Raw genomic sequence first — 18,892 nt, 5'->3', positions numbered from 1 at the left:
CTACCTGATAAATACTGCCACTCCCCGTGAACATTTCTGAACTTTCTGGCCTCTTTCTTTGGTCATGTTGTTCACAGTCCTTGAGAATCACAAGTAGGAGGATAGAGAGGATAGGATACAAGATGCTAGATCCACATCACCAGCCAGTTTTCTACAAATAGGAAGAAGCTAGCAGATGCCAACCTACTGCTCTGGCTCTCATAACCGAAGGACCAGGACCGTTCTCTGAGGTCCTCCGTTCCTGAGGGTAAACAGCTCAAGGGCAAAGCCTGGAAACACACAGCATGGCCCCCAGATCTCCCGAAGCCCCAATTCCTTATTTTTAAGATAGGTTCAGTACCCATTTGTAAGTGTGCTTTCTGGATCACGAACCAGTCCCTGCCTACCTCTGGACATTCATCTGCTTTGACCACCGCATTCTGGTCATTGGTTCTCCCAACCATTCTCTCTGTCTGGAGTACCCTTTTTCTGATTCTCACATGGCTCCTGTTGGCCATTCAAGTCTTCAACTAAACACTACTTTAATGAGGAGCTTCCCTGACTGTTTACCCATGGCTGCCCCTTCACACAGTAGGTGCCGTTTATTTTTATTTTCTTTATTACTAGCACTTAACATGGCTTCATGTTTCCTTCTGCAGTCAATCTCTCTTATCTTCGTCCTCCACTGGAATGTAAGTTCCCTGAAAGAGAGATCTTGTCTGTCTTACTGACCGCTGTGTCTTTGTCTTTTTTTACTAGAATGTAGGGATAAGCCCAGCCCATTAGGGGGTGTGTTCACCTCGGGCTAATGTTTACATATAAATCTGGCAAGCATGAGCCCTCCACTCCTTCTGTTTTCCTGTTCTTTGCGGGAACCTGTGGGTCTGTAAGTCTATTTCCCCATTAAAGCTGTATATATTTTTACAATCTGTTTGCATTCATTTACGCTGTTACACTAGAAGAGAGCTCGGAATATATAGAAAGACAACAAAAACCAAGAAGGAAAAGTGGTTGAGACCAATACATACCAACAGCATCAGAGAGCCCATATACCCTTTGGCCATAGGCATCAGTCTTGTCCCAGATGAATGTGTAGGCCAGGTTGGGAGAAGCCTGGAATGACTTCTGGAAGAGATGTCCCTCAACAGCCACCATCAGGTGCACCCTGATGAGGTTCAAGGGCACTGTGGACTGGGTCATGGTGATCTTCAACAGCGACTTGTACCCGGCGGTTCGGGAGCTGAGATAACGGAGCTTCACATTGGAACCTGGGAGCTCGAGTTCTTCTTGAAGAACCTGGAGGGGAAACATGTGGTTGGTCTACTGCGTCCAACACACCCTTGCGGGTGAGCTGTTTCCAAGCCAGCGTGACTGTGAGCTGCCTCCCGCGCTGAGGCATCACACCTTTTGTGGCTGCATGGACCACTTCTCAGAGCTGAGACCGAAGACAAGAAAATCAACCCAAACTTCATCCTACGCCATGGGGATGGAGACCGAGGTTACAATTTTTGGATTAATAATTATTCTTGGTCACTGTTGCGTTTCTCATATAAAAAAAAAACCCACACTGTTGGCAAAGATGTAAATAAGAACAGCAGGCTTTATTGCTAGCTGCATGCAAGGAGGCCACGAGAGGCTGTAATTATATGAACCTGCAACTTTCACTGACAATCGGAATAAAGCAACAGGGAGGCGGTAATGTAATATGCCCTCTGTCGTAATGCCGATGTAGATCATTAAGGCGGCTCTTATCATGTATCTCTGTGACTAACCGGAATAAAAAGTAATTTGTAGGTGGGTTGCACATATGCATGTTGTTTTTATCTTATTAAAAGCTCTCATGGCTGCCAAAGTCTTGAGCGACTATCTGCAAACATTCGGAATGTCCGGGAGGGATTCAAACTGTTACCTACAATGGCTGTAAATTCTACATTTTGTTTCTCCTATTCTTTTTTTTTTGTTGTTTCTCCCTTTAAATATTAGTTTCTGGTACACTTGGGGAGACAGAGATGGTGGGAGAAAGCTGGATAATCGGGCTTGGCTTGGGAAGTATGGCACGGGCCCTTACCTGAGTCTCGGGCACAATGGGGTTTGCTGCAGGGGAAGCACTGAAGAAGGTGGACAGAGGGGAAGAGATGATGATCGGATCAGGCCGGACAAAGCCACTGAGGTCACAGCTGGGGATGGAGTTCTCCTCAGTCTTCATTACCAGGGTGTCCATGGCGTAAAAGCTATTCCAAGGCAGCCACACTGTGCGCTCCTGGCTCATGAAAGGTGCCCGTTCAAAGTGCAGAGTCAACGCGGCACCCCCGTTGGCAATCAGGTCAAACCTGGAGACGGGTCAATAGGGTGATTAAGTCTCACCTTCAGCCTCCTTGCTTAAGAGCTGTGGGAGGGACAGCGCTTGGTAGGTAGATGGGTCTGGCTGCAACTTACTAGTTATGAGACTCTAGGCAAGCCTACCAGCCCGCTTTGAGACAATCAGATTCACCTACCATTCACCTTTTACGTGGGAATGATAGGACTGACCAGGACAGGGTGACAAAGAATGAAATGGGCTGATGAGATCAGGGTAGGGGGTAAGCTAGAGCCAGCCTACAACCTGTTTTAGGGGCTGGTAATTCAGTGTGATTGGCACACATTTGCTTATGTGTCCTCCATGGCTGTCTATGTTCCTGCCACAAGGACAGAACTGAGCCATGGCCACAGGAGCCAGGCAGGCAGCAGAACCTAAGTGACTCACTATTTGGCACTTTGCAGGAAATGCTACCTGATCCTGGCATCAAGCATCCAGTGCTAAGGCTGAGGGACATGCATAGCAGCAGTGTGGTCACAGTCAGAGGGCAGGGGCAGGGCCACGAGCACATGTTGCCAACCAAATTCTGCTATGCTCTTGGGAATGTGGGCAGTGCTTCTTCAGTCACATTCCTGCTTGTTTCTCAAGAGCTAGATGAGGGGGGGGGGAGCTGCCTGCAAGGCAAAGTCGAAGTAGCTTGTGAAGAGCTGCACCCCAACTTTAAGACGCACTCCACTGGACTCTCAAGTGTGTGTGGGCCGCAGTGTTCCTGTCTTTGTTCCGGAATCTCTGCTGCTTGTGTCATGCTAACATCCCAGTGAGGGTGTGCTGACCAGGGAGGGCATCTTGACTGTAGACATCCACACCATCTGTTTCACCCTACTTTGGTTCCATGTCTGGTGATCTTTAGTAGATATACAATGAACGAATAGGATATGCAGGAATATTTCGGTGCATATTGGAACGTGGAGAGAACAACAGTTCACTCTGCAGCTAATTTGGGTATGTGTTTCCTGACTCTTATTGACATTGGGGACAATTTTTGCACCTGATAGAGAAGGAAGCCAGGAAGTTTTGAAGCACACCTGCCATCTTGGTAGTTGGCAAGCTGGGGAAGGAGTATCCCTAGTTATGGGCAAGCCTGGGCTACACAGTGAGTTCCTGTCTAAAGCACCACCAACATCAACCAGCTGAAAACAATACTGTCCCTAGCTGTTCCTGTTGGTATAAAAGAATGAACATGAAGCCGGGTGGTGGTGGCGCATGCCTTTAGTCCCAGCACTCGGGAGGCAGAGGCAGGTGGATCTCTGTGAGTTCGAGGCCAGCCTGGTCTACAGAATGAGTTCCAGAACAGCTTGAGCTATTACACAGAAGATCCCTTTCTTGAAAAACAAAACAAAGCAAGAGCCAACATGAAAGTCTGTGGTCCATACCACATTCTCTAAGGCTGTGCAATTTCCAGGGGTATCACAAATGCACCTTGATACTGTCGTGGTCTTGCAGCCTAAGAAAGCTGAAGAGCTGGGGTATAGGAGGCTGGAGAGATGATGTGGGAGGTAGATTTGAGCTTTAATTAGTCAGGAAGTACCTGAGAGGGGTGGGGGAGGAGAAGAAAGGGACAGAAAGGACCAAGAGTCCCAGGAATGATTTTGTATGTTGTCGAACAGAATTCTTAATGAACCGGCTCAGCTATGTCAACACTTCAAGAATTCTGGCTCACACTTGTAATTCTAGCCCCAGGAAGGCAGAGGTAGGAGGACTATGGCAAGTTCAAGGCCAGTTTCGGCCATTCATCAAGACGCTGCCTCAACAACAAAAACACACACAAAAATAAAAGCAACTGAAGGGGCTAGAGATATGTAGTTTAGTGAGTGGCAGAATGCTTTGCCGAGCATGTGCGAAGGCTGGTGTTGATCTCCCGGACCACAGAAGTCCGCATCTAAAACAAGCAAGCAAACAAATAGAACTTCCTCAAATAAAGAAGCAAAAACCAAGGAAGAAGGCTGGGTTCAAGCCAGGTACAATGGTACATACATACGATTAATCCTAACCCTAACCTAATCATCACAAATGTGAGGCCAGCCTGGGCTAGATATTAGAAGCATTAAAAATAAAAACAAAAACAAAAGGCTAGTTTGTAAGGGTGGAAAGGGCTGAAGGCCCTCTGCCTAGGGCACACTTGCTATCCTAGCGCTTCCAAAGAATTTGGTCACCAAGTGCATGTGTGAGACACTAGACATCCAGTGACTGCAGATGGCCTCACACTGGGAGTGATTTGACTTACTGCTTTGCACGTTTTCAGTGGCATAGAAACAGGACACATTCGGCCGTCAGCGGCTTTTGAATTGTGATCATTTCCTGGACAGTACAATGGTCTCTTGCAATTCAAGGCAGCAGCAGTGAGCCCCAGTTCCCTGTGGGTCACGCTACTGCCAGGGTCATGCTGCAGAGATCTGTGTTGCTCAGCTTGATGGCATCCCCATGGTGGGTTTATTGGGATGGCCAGGGCCATCTTCACGGAGGGGTTGAGAGCTTCAATGTAGGGAACAGTGTAGGGTGGGCAGCTGTGCGATGGTCATTTTTTTTTTAAAACTCGCTTCATGAATATATTAAAATATTGAAAAGAAGGCTAGACTCTTTCTCAGAGAAACAGAAGAATCGGGTCTTTTCTATGAAGCAGTCATGATTTTCCAGAGTTGATTTTTACAGGAAATCTTGCATTAGTTTTACAGTGACAGCTTCTATCTCTGGAAGAGAACATGGTGTGTGTGTGTGTGTGTGTGTGTGTGTGTATGTATGTGTGTGTGCGTGTGTGTGTTCAGTCCAGAATGGGTGTTTCCCCGTTTCTGTGGCTGTCTTTTCTTTTTCTGTAACTTTTGAATTCATGCCCGATGGATTAAGGAAGCCATAGAGCTTTCATCTTGGTGGGAACTGAACGGGTGCGCGTTCCCAATCAGAAGATAATAGGGGAAGGTCGCCTCCTTCACACAGCAGGGTGACTGCTAAATGTACTTAATTAGACTTCTCTGATTACAGCCCACCCCCTCAAAACTGTAGCGAAAATAACACAACTCTTAAAGCCGCAGATGAAAGCAGAGGGGAACGCCGCAGGACACTGTGTCGTGTGGATTCCTGTCACCCTGCACTGCCTTTGATTTAAAATAGGAGTTAGCTTCTAAAAGCTACCTTCCCTTTCTTTTTCTAGAAATCTATCCACCCCTGGTACACAAGGAGCGGCAGTTACCTGACATGGAGACAGGAGGGTGATGGCTGCCAGCCTCCTTGGAGCGCTGACTTTTCTGTTTGTTTTCTGGTTAGAATGTCACACCCACAGTATGGCATGTCTTTGGGAGGATCCTCCGTAGAGGTCTGGGCAGGTGTCTTTTCCAGTGTATTCGAAGCAACTACTTGATTCAAAGGCAATGATACTATCATTCTTTTTGCATGCACACTTGGTTCTGGGGAGGTACGGGTCCCACAAGGCTACTTACGTGCCATCCTGGCGAGTGATGGTGTAGCCGTATTTTGGGTATTTGACAAAAGACACATTCACACCAACCAAGGGAGTCCCATCTGTGGTCACTACTTGGCCTCGGATCAGAGAAACCAGGCTGAGAGAAAAAAAACAACAAAACAAAACATGGGTGCATTAGACACATGTAGAAAAACTGAGAGAAGAGACTCGCTGTATTCCTCTTCCCTGCTGTGGCTGCTTCCTTATTCTTGCCTGGTACTTAAACTGGGAGAAGAACATCAATGTTAAATGTTAGCTGCACACAGCCATACCTCACAGGGAGGTGTGGGCAAAAGGGGATGTCTCGATGCAAGAACACGGACATTCTGGGATGAAATCCCTGGACAGCGATGCCTACTCCCCGGGCTGGCCAGCCGAGTCTCCTGGGCACTTTCCTTTAGCCTTGGCCCTGCTCCATTGCTTGATGTCATTTGGCTCTGCTCTGGCGTGAGCTTCAGGCTGCTCCTCATCACTCACGTGTGAGCTTTGGCCTGGCACAGAGAGTATTATGCCTGGATGAGAGCTTCCCCATCTGGCTGCCCATTTCCTAATTTGGCTTTGGAGCAAGGCCACGCTACTCTTCTCCTAGAGGCTGGGATGTCAGGGGGTGCCGAGGAGCACACCAAGGTTTGCGACGAGGCCCTCCACGGACACCGTATTTTACTACCCTCAGAGAGCAAAATTTCTTACAATCTACAAGAACCCCAGGAAAAGAGAATCTTACAGATTTTGGGGGATGCAACGAGTGAGAATATTTTGGAATCTGGTTTGAATACAATTACAAATTTCCCTCCTATCGAAATCCTGTTGTCTTAAAAGAAGAGTGGCTGAAATTCCATTCACTTTCTCTCTTCTCTGGCGTTATGTCATACTCTTCTCTCTACAGACAACAGTTATTAGAACTTTCCCAAGAATCACAGTTTCCAGCTATCTGGGAAACCCTATAAATCCAAGAGTAGCTACAGCACAGGTTGACTTTCTTTTCTGAGATGCTAGGACCACTAGCACCTCTGTTTTCCTATTCTGGAATATCTGCATATCCATAATGAGCTATCTTGGGGATAAGACATAAGTCTAAACAATTCATATAAGTTTCATATACATCTTATGAAACTGCCCTAAAGGCAATTTGATATTGTATTTTTAATAACATTGTACATGGGGCAGATTTTCAAGGGATGGGATTCTGGGCTTGGAGTGTCATGCTGGTATGTGACAAGTGAGGGATTTTGGAGTATTTTGGATTTTTCTGAGTTGCCAATGCTTAACCTTTGCTTTAAACAAATCCCAAAGCAGGAGAAATGTGTATTTCTTCTCCCCAAATTTTCTTGTGTCCACGAAGAATCAGGACACTCAGAAGCTCCATCCTTGTACTAAGCTCCTAGTTGACAACACCAGTTTTTCAGCTGTCCGCTGGCCTTGGAGACAGGGGGCGATTTGGTGAAAGCAGACAGCTCTTGAGCCTCCCAGGTTGTTGGGCATGCTCCCAATTTCTGGACTAGGCAATCGAGCTGACCTGCTCTTTGCCAAAATCTTGTCAAAGAGTTTTGGAACACACTTCCTTTACTGTCCCAGGCATTCTGAAAACTGGGGATGCTGTCCCCAAGCATCTCTTTCTATTAGCAATTCTCCTCACTGTTCAGCTCCCACCCTTTGATGAGGTGGGGGTCTTCAGGCCATTCCACTGGCATTTCTAATTGTCTGCTGCTGCCTGCCTAACAGATGAATCCCGTTTTGAGCTGCTTTCAACCACAGTGCTAGAGTCTTCTGAGGGTGGAGAACGAGTTTATGAAAATAATCCTTTTGTTCAATCCCATTTTCTTATCTTAGCTCCAACTAAGACTCCTTCCAGACTTCACCAGACACTACCGTAAAATCAAGGGTGTATGTTGATGATCACGAGGTCCATAGCACTCGTGATGTGAAGACAAGATTGGGCGTGTGTCCTATCATGGGGTTTTCTCTCTTCTTTCCCCCTACAATTGCTTTTTCTCTTAAATCCACTCCACAGCATTAGGCTTTGTGGAACGCTACAAGGAACGACAGGGGTTCAGCTCTCTGATTTCTCCTGTTCTATTTTCCCATTCCCCCATTGTTGCTGATTTCCTATCGTTTCCAGACAGCTGACTTGCAGAAAAGATCCAGCGAAGACATGCTATCGGTTCATGTCTATTTATGATTATTGATGTGTAACAATTATCACATTATCTAGATAGTGAGGTCTGCTCCATAAATTACAGTGGTGGGGCCAAAGCGCTTTACTTATTTTTGTCTGCCATTATCTAGAAGACCGCCTCTGTGGCGGTCTTGAATTAAGTTTTTCTTTGTTCCTGATTCTGTCCGTTATTACTTGTCAGACGATAGTGCACTGAATTCCACGTGCTTGCTAAACTTCACCCTGTGTCTTGGAGAACTAATTTGTCCTTCTGAATTATGTAGCCACACAGAGGTATTGGAAAGCGCTGCCTCCTCAGGCTCTCAAACAGCTTCCTCTGAAGTAACCCTCCTTCACTCAGCTCTGTGCTCTGCTTCAGACCACCACACAGTTTTGGAATCTCTGCTGACTCTATCATATTTTGGCTTTCCTTCAGGACGCCTCCCGGAAGTGGTCACGCATAGCAGGAACATTAAGATGGTATCAGAAGCGGGAGGAAAGAGGTATAACGGGGAGAGTATCAGTAAGTGACTGGCTGAGGATAGACACTGAAATGCTAAGTAGGAAGGGCAGGGAAAGACTAAGGTTATTAGCACAGCGGACAGCTCAAGCGAGCTGCATGGACCTCACTAAAATGCTATAGCAGAGTGCGAGTCAGTCACAGTTCTTCATGAAAACTGTGTTCATAATGGAAAGGAAGCAAGCCCTCACAGGCACTGTGCCAGAACTAAGATTTGCAAGTGGGAAACATCTTTCATTTTGGCCAGAGATTTGTGCCTGACACACACACACTCTCTCTCTCTCTCTCTCTCTCTCTCTCTCTCTCTCTCTCTCTCTCTCTCTCTTTCTGTTGAGGCATACCTCTCTTAAAATAAATAGTAACATTACTACATGTTGTATAGTAATATCATGCTAATTTTGCTAATCTGAAAGATGAGATTATGCCTAGTTTAACTCAGGAGTTTAGGGGGAAACAGAAGAAGAGTGGGATTATGATCTCTTCTATATTATCTTTTATTTTCCTTATTTATCTTTAGTAAAATTAGGACCTAAGGTGACCCTGTGAAGAACTCTCATGTTCAAAAGAACTGCCAAAGGCAATATGACAGGGTGAATGCCTGTAATCTCAACACCTGGTAGTGGAGACAGGAGGATTGCTGTGAGTTCATGGCTAGTCTGGGCTGCAGTCATGGGCTTCCTTCCTTCTGGTCCAGTCAGGGTTATAGAGCATAGAGTATGACCCTGTCTTGAATAAGCACAGATAAATAAAAAATGAAGAGAGTTGCCAATAACTGGGGCTTTGCAGCTTTGCAGAAAGCTTCTGTGGTGCTGTAGAAAACTGGCTGTGCCGCTACCCAGCCTTCTCCATCCCAGCCTTCTCGGCTCTCAAAGGAGGGATGGGGACTTAGTCTTAGTCAGATGATGTCTTCTCCCTAAGTACAGTGAGTGACTTCCAATAGAATCACCTATGAAGTTAGGGTTCTGACTTGTGTTGAAAGAGGAAGTGGGGTGAACAACTTATTTCCATGGGTACTTTTGAACCTGAGTAAGGATAGAGGCTGGGCAGGCAAGGGTAGACAGCAGGCATTGCAGTTAGAGAGGGTATCATATACTGTGTTCTAGCACACAGTTGGATTGTGTGTCTGTGGTGAACCAAAACACAAGGCATATTGCAAAGAGTTAAACAAATTTTACATGTTTTAGTACAAAGAAATGATAAATATTTAAGGTGACAGATATTCTAACTATCCTGTTCTGATCATTATGCAATGTATGCACTTTTCAAAAATATCACACTGTACCCCATAACTATGCACCATTATCATGTACCAATGAAAAATAAAAAAAAAAGGGCTGGCTGAAATAGCTCAGAGGGTAAAGGTGCTCACTAAGCCTGGCTGCCTGAGTTTGATCCCAAGGATTCTCTGTTGGAAAGAAGGAACTGACTCCCATAGGTTGTCCTCTGACCACCACGTGTGTACTGCGGCACTCCCCCACATAAATATAACTGTAAAACAAACTCAAAAATTGTAATAAACTGAATGCAAAAGAAAGGTAAAACAACGACCACTCGGACTCAAAAAGAGGTAGAAGAGAGATGGACAGGGTGGGGTCCTAGAAAGGGACATGATTATCTTGCTCATGCTCCTGAAATCTAGGGACTGGGGGGGGGCGGACCAAGCTGCAGTTTGTATTCCTTCAGGTAAAAGAGCAGAGAGATGGGGTAGAGTGTCCCCCAAAAGACTAGGCCAACCTTGGTCACAGTAGCATGTGCCTGGACATCTAGCTTTGGCCAGGGAGTCAATCATGTGTGCCATCCAAGTGTCCATGCCCCGCTAAGCCTGCTTCTTTCCCTCATAAGTGTCTAGAAGACAGAAGGGGATGGACTGGGAGGGTCTCTTGCGACCAGACCTTCCAATTGCTCTCTTCTGCAGGGTACAGGTCTGACCTGCTCTGGTATGAATAGATGGTCACATTGACACAAAAGAAATTCAAAAATCTGACCTCTAAGTGTTCATAAACTCCAGATTACCAACTGAGAGCAAAAATGAGCAGGAAAGAAGGAGGGGACTTGGAGAGAAATGTTGGGCTCAGAACCTTGGGCTCTAGAGGGCATCCTACATGGGGGTTGTGTGAGGACCAGCGACAACAGGCATAGCATCATCCCAGGTACTCAATATATCCCTCTAACTGGCATTACCGCGACTTTAAGATGCCATGAATGATAGGTTATGTTATCAAGTTAATAACAGCTTTGGAAAACACTCCATCGAATCAACTATTTCAGCAACGCTCAAACAAAAGCCTCTCTCAGAGGCATTCCAAAAGGGATTTAAATAATGACAAAAATGTCATAAAAGAACGGATCATAAAAAAATCATCTCAAAACTCACAACCAACAGGTATCACCATGAGGTTCTGGGCTGAAGGTGTTCCAATCCTGCAGGGCAGCCACAGTTCTCCTCTATTGTCCCTACCAGAGTGAACAGTGTCTTCAGCGACCTGTGGCAATAAGTTGCCTCAGGGGCAGCTTCCAGGAAATGGGTCCAATGAAAAAGACAGAGAATGTCATTTTTCTCGAATAGAAAAAAGAGTGGGGACCTCAGTGGCCTGCAAGGACAATAGGGTACCTACCTGCTATTGAAGGGGTTGTCTCCAGGAATGATGTGGGTGCTGTCCTTGCCTGCCAGGAGCTTGATGCGGTCATAGAAGGACTTCACTGCAGGCCAGTCTGTCTGGCCTTGCTGAATGATGTCCAAGGGGTCCCGGGACCCCCGACAGAGGAGGCTGTTCTGACAGGCTGACTGTAGGCAGCAGTCAGGGTCCAGACAATCCACCAGGCCATCTGGAAGGGCAGAAGCAGAGCCAGGGTCATAGCACTGCGTGGCACCAAGCCACTTGGAGATGCTGAGCCGCTAACACGTTTGTTACCATCAAACCTTCCCATGGGCCCGAGACTGGCAGGTTTCGCACAGCAAGCCTTGGATAATTGCAGCTTCCCCCACACAGAGAGTAAATGATGGAAGGAAACAGCTGAAAATATCAACAGTGGCTTCTCTGGTGTGAGCCTCTTTCTTTGCTTTATTACATTTTCCTAAAATCCCCTCTTCTTACTACCACGAGCGGATATTGTTAGAGTGATTTGGAATAAAACCCTGAACTTTACTTTTAAATGACACAGCGTAAGAATCGCCCAGAGACTGTTCCCAAGGGCCTGTGCCGACTGGGTGTACACTAATGGAGGTGTGGGCTGCTGTCAATCTTCCTCCCTTGGAGAAAACCAGGCCAGCCCTCCTCCCCCTAAACCAGGGAGGGAACTGTTAACAAGATGGAGAACGAGGTGCCGTGTGTGTGTGTGTGTGTGTGTGTGTGTGTGTGTGTGTGTGTGTGTGTGTGACCGCTTCAAGGAAGTGTGGAAATAGTATTGTGTGGCCACCAGGATAAGAAGTCACTTCCATTCTGTCTTTTTGAGTAGGATACTTTCTAGATTCCTGCGCTTTTCCCCCCTTTCCTTGGCTGCTCCTATTCACTAACCTGCCATGTTACACACACTGGAGTGCTGGTCACACGCTGGGGAGGGGATAGTAAACACAGAATCATGGCGCCTGTTTGGAAGGAGCTGACAGGGCCAGGGAGAGACAGACAGGAAACCCACTGTTTAAAGCCAAGTTTTGGGGTGGTCTTTTCACTCAGGAAACCCTCTGAGTTTCCTGAAAACTGTGAAAGTGAGTGGCTCACTTTTCCCGTTTACATGTTGACATTCTAAACCGCACGGAGGAGGGACTTTAGCGTGGAACTAAGCTCCTAAAGCTCTCATGGAGGGGGGAGTTCTTCTGTAACAGGTACCTTGAGGACTCTTCTAGGTTCCCTTTTCTGCCCTGTGAGGACACTGAGAAGGAAGCAGGCCATCGTCTGACACTCAGTTCCCCAGGGCCTTGGCTTTGAACTTCCCAGTCTCACCCATAAGAAACAGACGTGAACTGTGTAAGCCACACCGGCTATGGTGTTTTGTTTTAGGAGCACAAACCGGTTGACTTCGCTAGGAGCTCCTGCCCTGTGTATCTCGGGTCCTGAAAGAATGGCTCGCATCAGATGCCCACAGAATCAAGGACCTGCCTCGGGCCTCCCCATTGACAGCCTCCAGAAGCAGGTCCTGAAAGTCTGTGCGTCAATCATGATTCTCAGGGGATTCTATTACCCAATACATTTTAGAAACCATTGTTATTGACACCAACTTCCTCGTAGGGGGAATTAATTACATCTTTATGCTTGCCTCTATAGCTATATATTCAGTGAGAGATGAACAGGGCCTTATTAAATCTACATGTATGCCTCCTTCAGTGTCCAGCAGAGAATGGGGACCCTCAGCAAATGTTTGTTGAATGAGTAAATGACCGTCTTCATTCCTCACATGTCCGAGATGGCCACGGACTAGAACATTTAGGGCAGTGTTTGCTCTTCGGAATTCCCTATCAGAACGAGGCTTTTTATTGAACACATGGTAGAAAAAGCTTGAGAGTAACTTAGCTGATGCTTCCTGAATTTGATAGAGAGGCATATTTTTTTTTGGCAGGGAGGGAGGAAATAATTAGCATCATAAAAGTGTGCTCTGCAATCGGGGACTGTGCCGTGACCAATGCTTGTCCAGGGCTGCCGAATCAGAGTCCTGGCCGTGGGCTTTGCGTTTACAACAATGTAACATTTTTTTTTTTTTTGGCATTCCCCTTTCCCTTCGGTCCCACTAATGAAATTGAAATATGTAATTTCACCGAAGTTCCTCTGTAATTTAGCAATTAACGTACAATTAATTTAATGTATTACTTTCTTTTTTAGCAAACAAACAAATTAGGAGGTGGCGTGTTTTGCTCGGCTGTAAATTCTTGAAACTAGCCTCTCTCATTTTCCACGTGGGCAAATGCTGCGTGGTGTGCCTTGTAACACATTTAGGTTTACAAAATTCCCTAGAAATGCAGAGCCAGGCGGGTGGGTAGGCAGGCGCCGTGTGAATTTAGAGACTTTGGAAACCAAGGTTCCGAGTAGCTCAACCCTGTGTGCTGACTGAATGCGAGACTCCCAGAGCCCAGGGAAGCTGAAGCCCCAGAAACAGTCCTGGGGGGACGGACAGCATCTTGGCAGCAGGCTGATCCAGGAACACAGCCCCAGATCCACGGTCTGATTGTTCAGTCTGGATTCGAGGGCCATTGGCAGAACAAGGAAGAAAAGGGAAGGAAGATAATTGCCTTGAATTCTGCCATGAACATCACGTCCGCGGACTGCCGCACTAGGCAGGGGGAATCTACACAGAGCGCCTGCTTCAGGTTTTAAAAATAACCCGCTGAGATCCACACTTCTATTCAGCGGCTAAGAAGCTTCTCAGGTGAGAAGAAACCCACTGTTGTTAGCACTATAGATTTCTCTTAAGGTCGCCGGCCTCTTCCCATTAGGGGCCCCATCCATCTCTGGTGGCCTTGCCCTCCTACAGCTGGGAAGGGTTTCTTCCTCCTCCTCCAGCCCATTTACTACTCCCCACCCCACATTACCAGCTCGAGGGCAAGTATGTGCGGGCTCAAATAATACCCGGAGACAGTTTTCCTATTAAGCACCATGCATTCTGCTCCCCCCAACTGGCAGGCTGTCTCTCTTTCTGGACTTTCCCCCCTGTTTTGTTGATACTGGGATTTTTTTTTTCTTTTTCTTTTTCTTTTCTCTCTTTAATCTGAGGGTCCAGTCTGGCAAGAGAAGGCCTAAACACATCAGCAATAGCGGAAGAGAAATACAAAGAAAAGGAAGGAAAAGAGAGGAGGAAGAGATGATCTCCTTCCACATACTTGCGATTCTCGGCCTCTGTGGTAGCATTTGGGGTGCGGGTGTTGTGAGGGCAGCGGCACACCCCATGCCTGTAATGATCTCCTTATGCTGTGTGATCGTTGGCTGCTGCCCCCAAACACTTTCCGAGGACTCCGTGAACTTTAAATTGGCCCTCCAGTCTCCCCGTGGCCTGTCAGTCACGAGAATCGCATCTTTATGCTAGCAAGCCCCTTGGATGGAGTCTGACATTGCACTCTTCAGTAAATTACCCTGTCACTGACGGTCTTGCTGTTATCTTGCAAACAATCAAGCAGGCAATCAAACCACTCTGCTTCGCTGGTTCAGGACCTGAGAGGCCAGGCCATCTCCATCCCGCAGGGTGTCCTATTTGTTTATTTATTTATATACCTACTTATTTGTTTGGCTGCACTTTTTTTTTTTTTTTCCTGGGGAGGGTAGGTTCACAGCAACCCTAGACAGGAGCTTCATTCTGACGCAGCGAGTGGGACACTTCCCGGGTGGCCCACAGCGGTGACACATCTGCTCATCTGCCCTCATCTGCTTCAGTTCGCTCTGTGGAACGTGGCCTTGGAGTCCATTCTAGGTGCTTTCTGTCAGGACTGAGGCTAGTTCACAGCCCTGGCTGATTTTTCCATGTACATATATTACACAATAATTGGACTGGCATTTTCAAGAAAACCAGGGCGTGAAGCATCTTTCTGGGAACAAGATTGAGCCTATTATTTATTTATTTATATTTTAATATTAATTTGATTAAGTCAAATCACACCAAGGCTCTTCAAAAATATCACTTTTCTGTTCACCGTTGTTTTGAGGTAGGAGCTCATGTAACCCAGGCTGGGCTAGAATTCACTCTCTACGGAGCTGAGGATGACCTTGAATTCCTGATCCTCCTGCCTGCACCTCTCAAGTACTGGGACTGCAACTGTACACAACCACACTCAGCTTAATTTTTTTTAAAGCCTCATTTTTGATAAAGAAATCAGAGAGGATCTTCTGTGACAATCTAGTAATATGAAGTGGATTCTTTGGATTAGAAGAGCTAACAGAGAAAGCCACACACCTCTCATTAGGGTTGGAGGTCAGAACTTGGCTGCACGGAATCAGATGGATTTGTGGTTCAATTTCATCTTCCTTGGCCTCCTCCTTACTGTGCAAGCTTGGGGAGAGAACTAACTTTGTTGAGCCTCAGTTCACTTGCCCCCCCTTTTTTTTAAAAAAAAAGATTTATTTATTTATTATGTATATAACATTCCTTCCATGTATGCTTGCATGCCAGAAGAGGGCACCAGATCTCATTATAGATGGTTTGGAGCCACCATGTGGTTGCTGGGAATTGAACTCAGGACTTCTGGAAGAGCAGTCAGTGCTCTTAACCTCTGAGCCATCTCTCCCGCCCCTTCACCTGCCTTTAGAACTGAATTATTAGGCTGGGCGTGGTGGCTCATGTCCTGAGTCTCGGCACTCAGGAGGCAGAGGCAGACAGATCTCTTGGAGTTTCAGACTTGCCTGGTCTACACAGCAAGTTCCAGACCCTTCACTCAAACAGCAGCAACAACAGCTGGGTCATCATAGTAAATATGCTGCAGGGTATTAGGTGGGGAATAATGGACTTGATGAATAGATTATCTTTTTATCATATAGTACACATTTAGTAAACTATAGGTATTACCATAAATAGAAATTCACTAAAGTCTTAAGATTCATTCTGTTTGTGAAAACTGGACAGGAAAGGTTATGACATTGATACTCCTTCATACTTAGAGCCATTCATTAGGATGGGCCCTGGGCTAGTTAAATCTTGGCAAGCTTGCTAGGTTCCAAACAGTGACAGGCTAGGAATGACTAACAGTGAAAATAATGTCACAGAGGGAACAGCATCTCCACATTTTTTTTTAAAGATTTGAATCTTCACAGCAACTTTGCAAAGAAGAGTAACGCAACCTTGAAACTTCAGCCTTGAAACTTGGGTCTGAGTCTCAGATTGGCTCCTGTTCAGCTGTGGTGGACAATTAACTGCTCCGGGCCTCTCATCTCCCTCAGGTGCCAAGTGGGGATGGCGGTGATGATGTGAGAAAGAGAATTAAATCAGCTAATTCTCAGCCTTGCGGATTTGGTGTCCGCATCTGTGCCTTCGACTAAACGAAGATAGAAAATGAAGCCAGGCCTATGGTGATTACATCGGTTCTGCACACATATAGATGACTTCCTGTTCCCCAGACAATACAGCACCATTACTCTTTGTACAGAATTTCCATGGTAGCAGACATCACCTAGAGATGGTTCTGGAAGGCCTCGTTTAACCACTGTCCTGTGATGAAGGTAGGAATGGCTCTGAGTGTGGCCCAACACAAAGTCTTAAATCTACTTAATTTTTTTTGTGACTTGATTGTCAAGCTATCAAAGAGGAACTTTGTAAATTATGTTACATGGTAATGTCAAAAGGCTGGACAGCCCTGAACGGGATTCAGGAAGACGTGAAGTTGTTACCATGGAGACACTATACTCTTTCCATCAGGAATCTGAGCATCGGGGATTTGGTATCTGTGGGGTCCTGAAGGACCAGTGTGGATACTGAGGAATGACTTGTGGCACTTGGCGCAGTGCCTGGTACAACAAGTGCTCAGAGATTGAATTGTCACCATCAGCATCCTACAGGGGAAGAAACTGAAGCTTGGAGAAGGCTGAGTTAGTCTCCCTCAAGTGGCTAAGATGCAGGAAAAAAGGCAGCCAATGATAGCATCTCCATTACTGGAAAGAGATGCTTCCCCACTAAAGGAAGTCAGAAGACAAGGTCCTTGACTAGTCATCCAGGGAAATGGGGAGACTTAATCACTTCTGAAGGCCTGTCTCCTACTCAAGCTGGGGAAGAACCGGGCTGGTTGACATGGGCCTCTGAAAAATTCAAACAGAAACGAAGCGCCTGGGAATTCATTCCTAGAACCAGGCTGTCCAGACCCTCTCCCTCCCACCCATTCACCTGTGAGATTCCAACCATCCCATTGAGTTGACACATACCTTCCGCGATGGCTATAGGCTTGTGTCAGCCAGCTCCAGTCCCTGTCTACTTTGCTCGGCTGGATTTTAAAAGGGGCACCTGTGTGGTCTAGAGACTTCAGCTCTAACTCTTAGTGACTGTTTATCAGTAAAGATGAGCACTGGGTGGTGGCAGGAGGCCCTGTACACACAGGGGAGCAACCGTAGTCAACATTTGGGTATTTCAGAGTTGGTAAAACGTGTAGTGTATCTTTTTGTCCCAAAGAGTCTGCATGTATCTCCGACTTGAGCCTTTCACAAGGATGCGAGGATGCTTATTTCACGTGTTTTCCTCTTTCATCTTTGTAAACTTGGGGCTTCAGGAGAGTCTGGTTAGATGCCTTTTGTTCAGTTTGGTGGCGTCCTGTGTTTCCCATAGCTTGCTCTGCACGTGGCTTCCTCTTTGACCTGCATGAACTCCACGGCGTTCTTAAGCTTTGAAAGGCTTTAGAGGAACACCTGTGTTTACTTTCCTCAGTTTTGTTTGGTCACAAGGTGGCCCAAGGTGACCTCAATGATCCAGGGCAGGTGCCATGGATACTCTGGGAATGTCTACATGCAGGCCTGGTTTGGGGCCTGGTTAAAAGTGCGGATTTTGGATGGGCAAGATTGCTCGGTGGGTAAAGGCACTTGCTGCCCTCCTGATGACCTGAGTTGGCTTCCCAGGACCCACGTGGTAGAAGGAGGGAACCAACCTTCACATGCTATCCTCTGGGTGCCTTATGTGCCCACACATACAAAATAAATAAGTGCAATTATTTTTGAAAGCTCAGTTTTTTCACGCTGAAACCCACTTTCTTTCCAGACTATGGTTCGAAAGGACACATTGAAAGGATGCATTACCACTCATCAGTCTATCTATCCTATTCACTGGGCCATCAGGCTATGAGGAGGATTGGTTAAAAACATGGTCTTTGAAGAGTTAAGAGTACACCCTGATCCATGGACAGGGTGCTCAAAACAGACACAACCAATTACAACAGGTGAGAAATTATAGTCGCTTCTACCGGGAGGGGGAAAAGCCCAGGGGAACTTTCTGGGCACTTTACACATTTCTGCTCGCCATCTCAGCCAACTAGACATACAGGTGATTCCAGCAAGTGGCGTAACAGTGATGGTACCCAACAGAAATGTCGCGTGATCAGCCGCGACGAGATGCTCACAGACTAAGGGTGTCTGAGTCACTGTGATTTCTTTCTTGGGTTTTTCTGGGCAGCAATGGTTTGTTTACCCACAGAGAGATTGATATTTACCAGTTTTTCATTTCCTTCAAGAAAAATGCAGGTAGTGCAGGTGACAACTCAGGAAATCTTAGTGCTAATGATGGGGAGGTGACAGGAAAGCTAATGAAGCAGAGAGAAGAAGGGAAGAGACATTCAGTTGGGCCGAGGAACTTGGTGCTTTGTTCTATGATGGAGATGAAGGAGGAAGGGGATGGAGTATCTGGGTCAACAAGGGCCCTGACAAAGACCCCCCCCCACACACACCGACGACCATGGACTTTTCAGAGATGGAAGCCATGGAGTGGATTTCCCAGGCACTGACACCCTAAAGTACATGGGACCTCCAACAAGTATATTTT

The 18,892-nt window shown here is 46.5% G+C and overlaps 1 protein-coding gene across 3 annotated transcripts in view; it reads right to left on the bottom strand.

Moving 5' to 3' along the window:
* The window catches only part of Tenm2 (teneurin transmembrane protein 2), a 424,931-nt gene that overhangs the window by 59,803 nt on the left and 346,236 nt on the right, over positions 1-18,892 (bottom strand). For all 3 annotated transcript variants that reach the window (XM_050138699.1, XM_050138700.1, XM_050138701.1), the window contains 4 exons: positions 11,080-11,290; positions 5,767-5,886; positions 2,048-2,309; positions 1,008-1,275 (listed from right to left, as the gene is read on the bottom strand). In XM_050138699.1, the coding sequence (XP_049994656.1) occupies positions 1,008-1,275; positions 2,048-2,309; positions 5,767-5,886; positions 11,080-11,290 (861 nt within the window). The remainder of the gene's footprint in view (positions 1-1,007; positions 1,276-2,047; positions 2,310-5,766; positions 5,887-11,079; positions 11,291-18,892) is intronic.

Source organism: Alexandromys fortis, unplaced genomic scaffold, assembly GCF_014885135.2.
Source record: "Alexandromys fortis isolate MF-2015 unplaced genomic scaffold, M_Fortis_MF-2015_v1.1 scaffold_11, whole genome shotgun sequence".
NCBI lineage: Eukaryota > Metazoa > Chordata > Mammalia > Rodentia > Cricetidae > Alexandromys > Alexandromys fortis.
The sequence above is the reverse complement of the archived record's forward strand: the minus strand, read 5'-3'. Positions and strand labels throughout refer to the sequence as shown.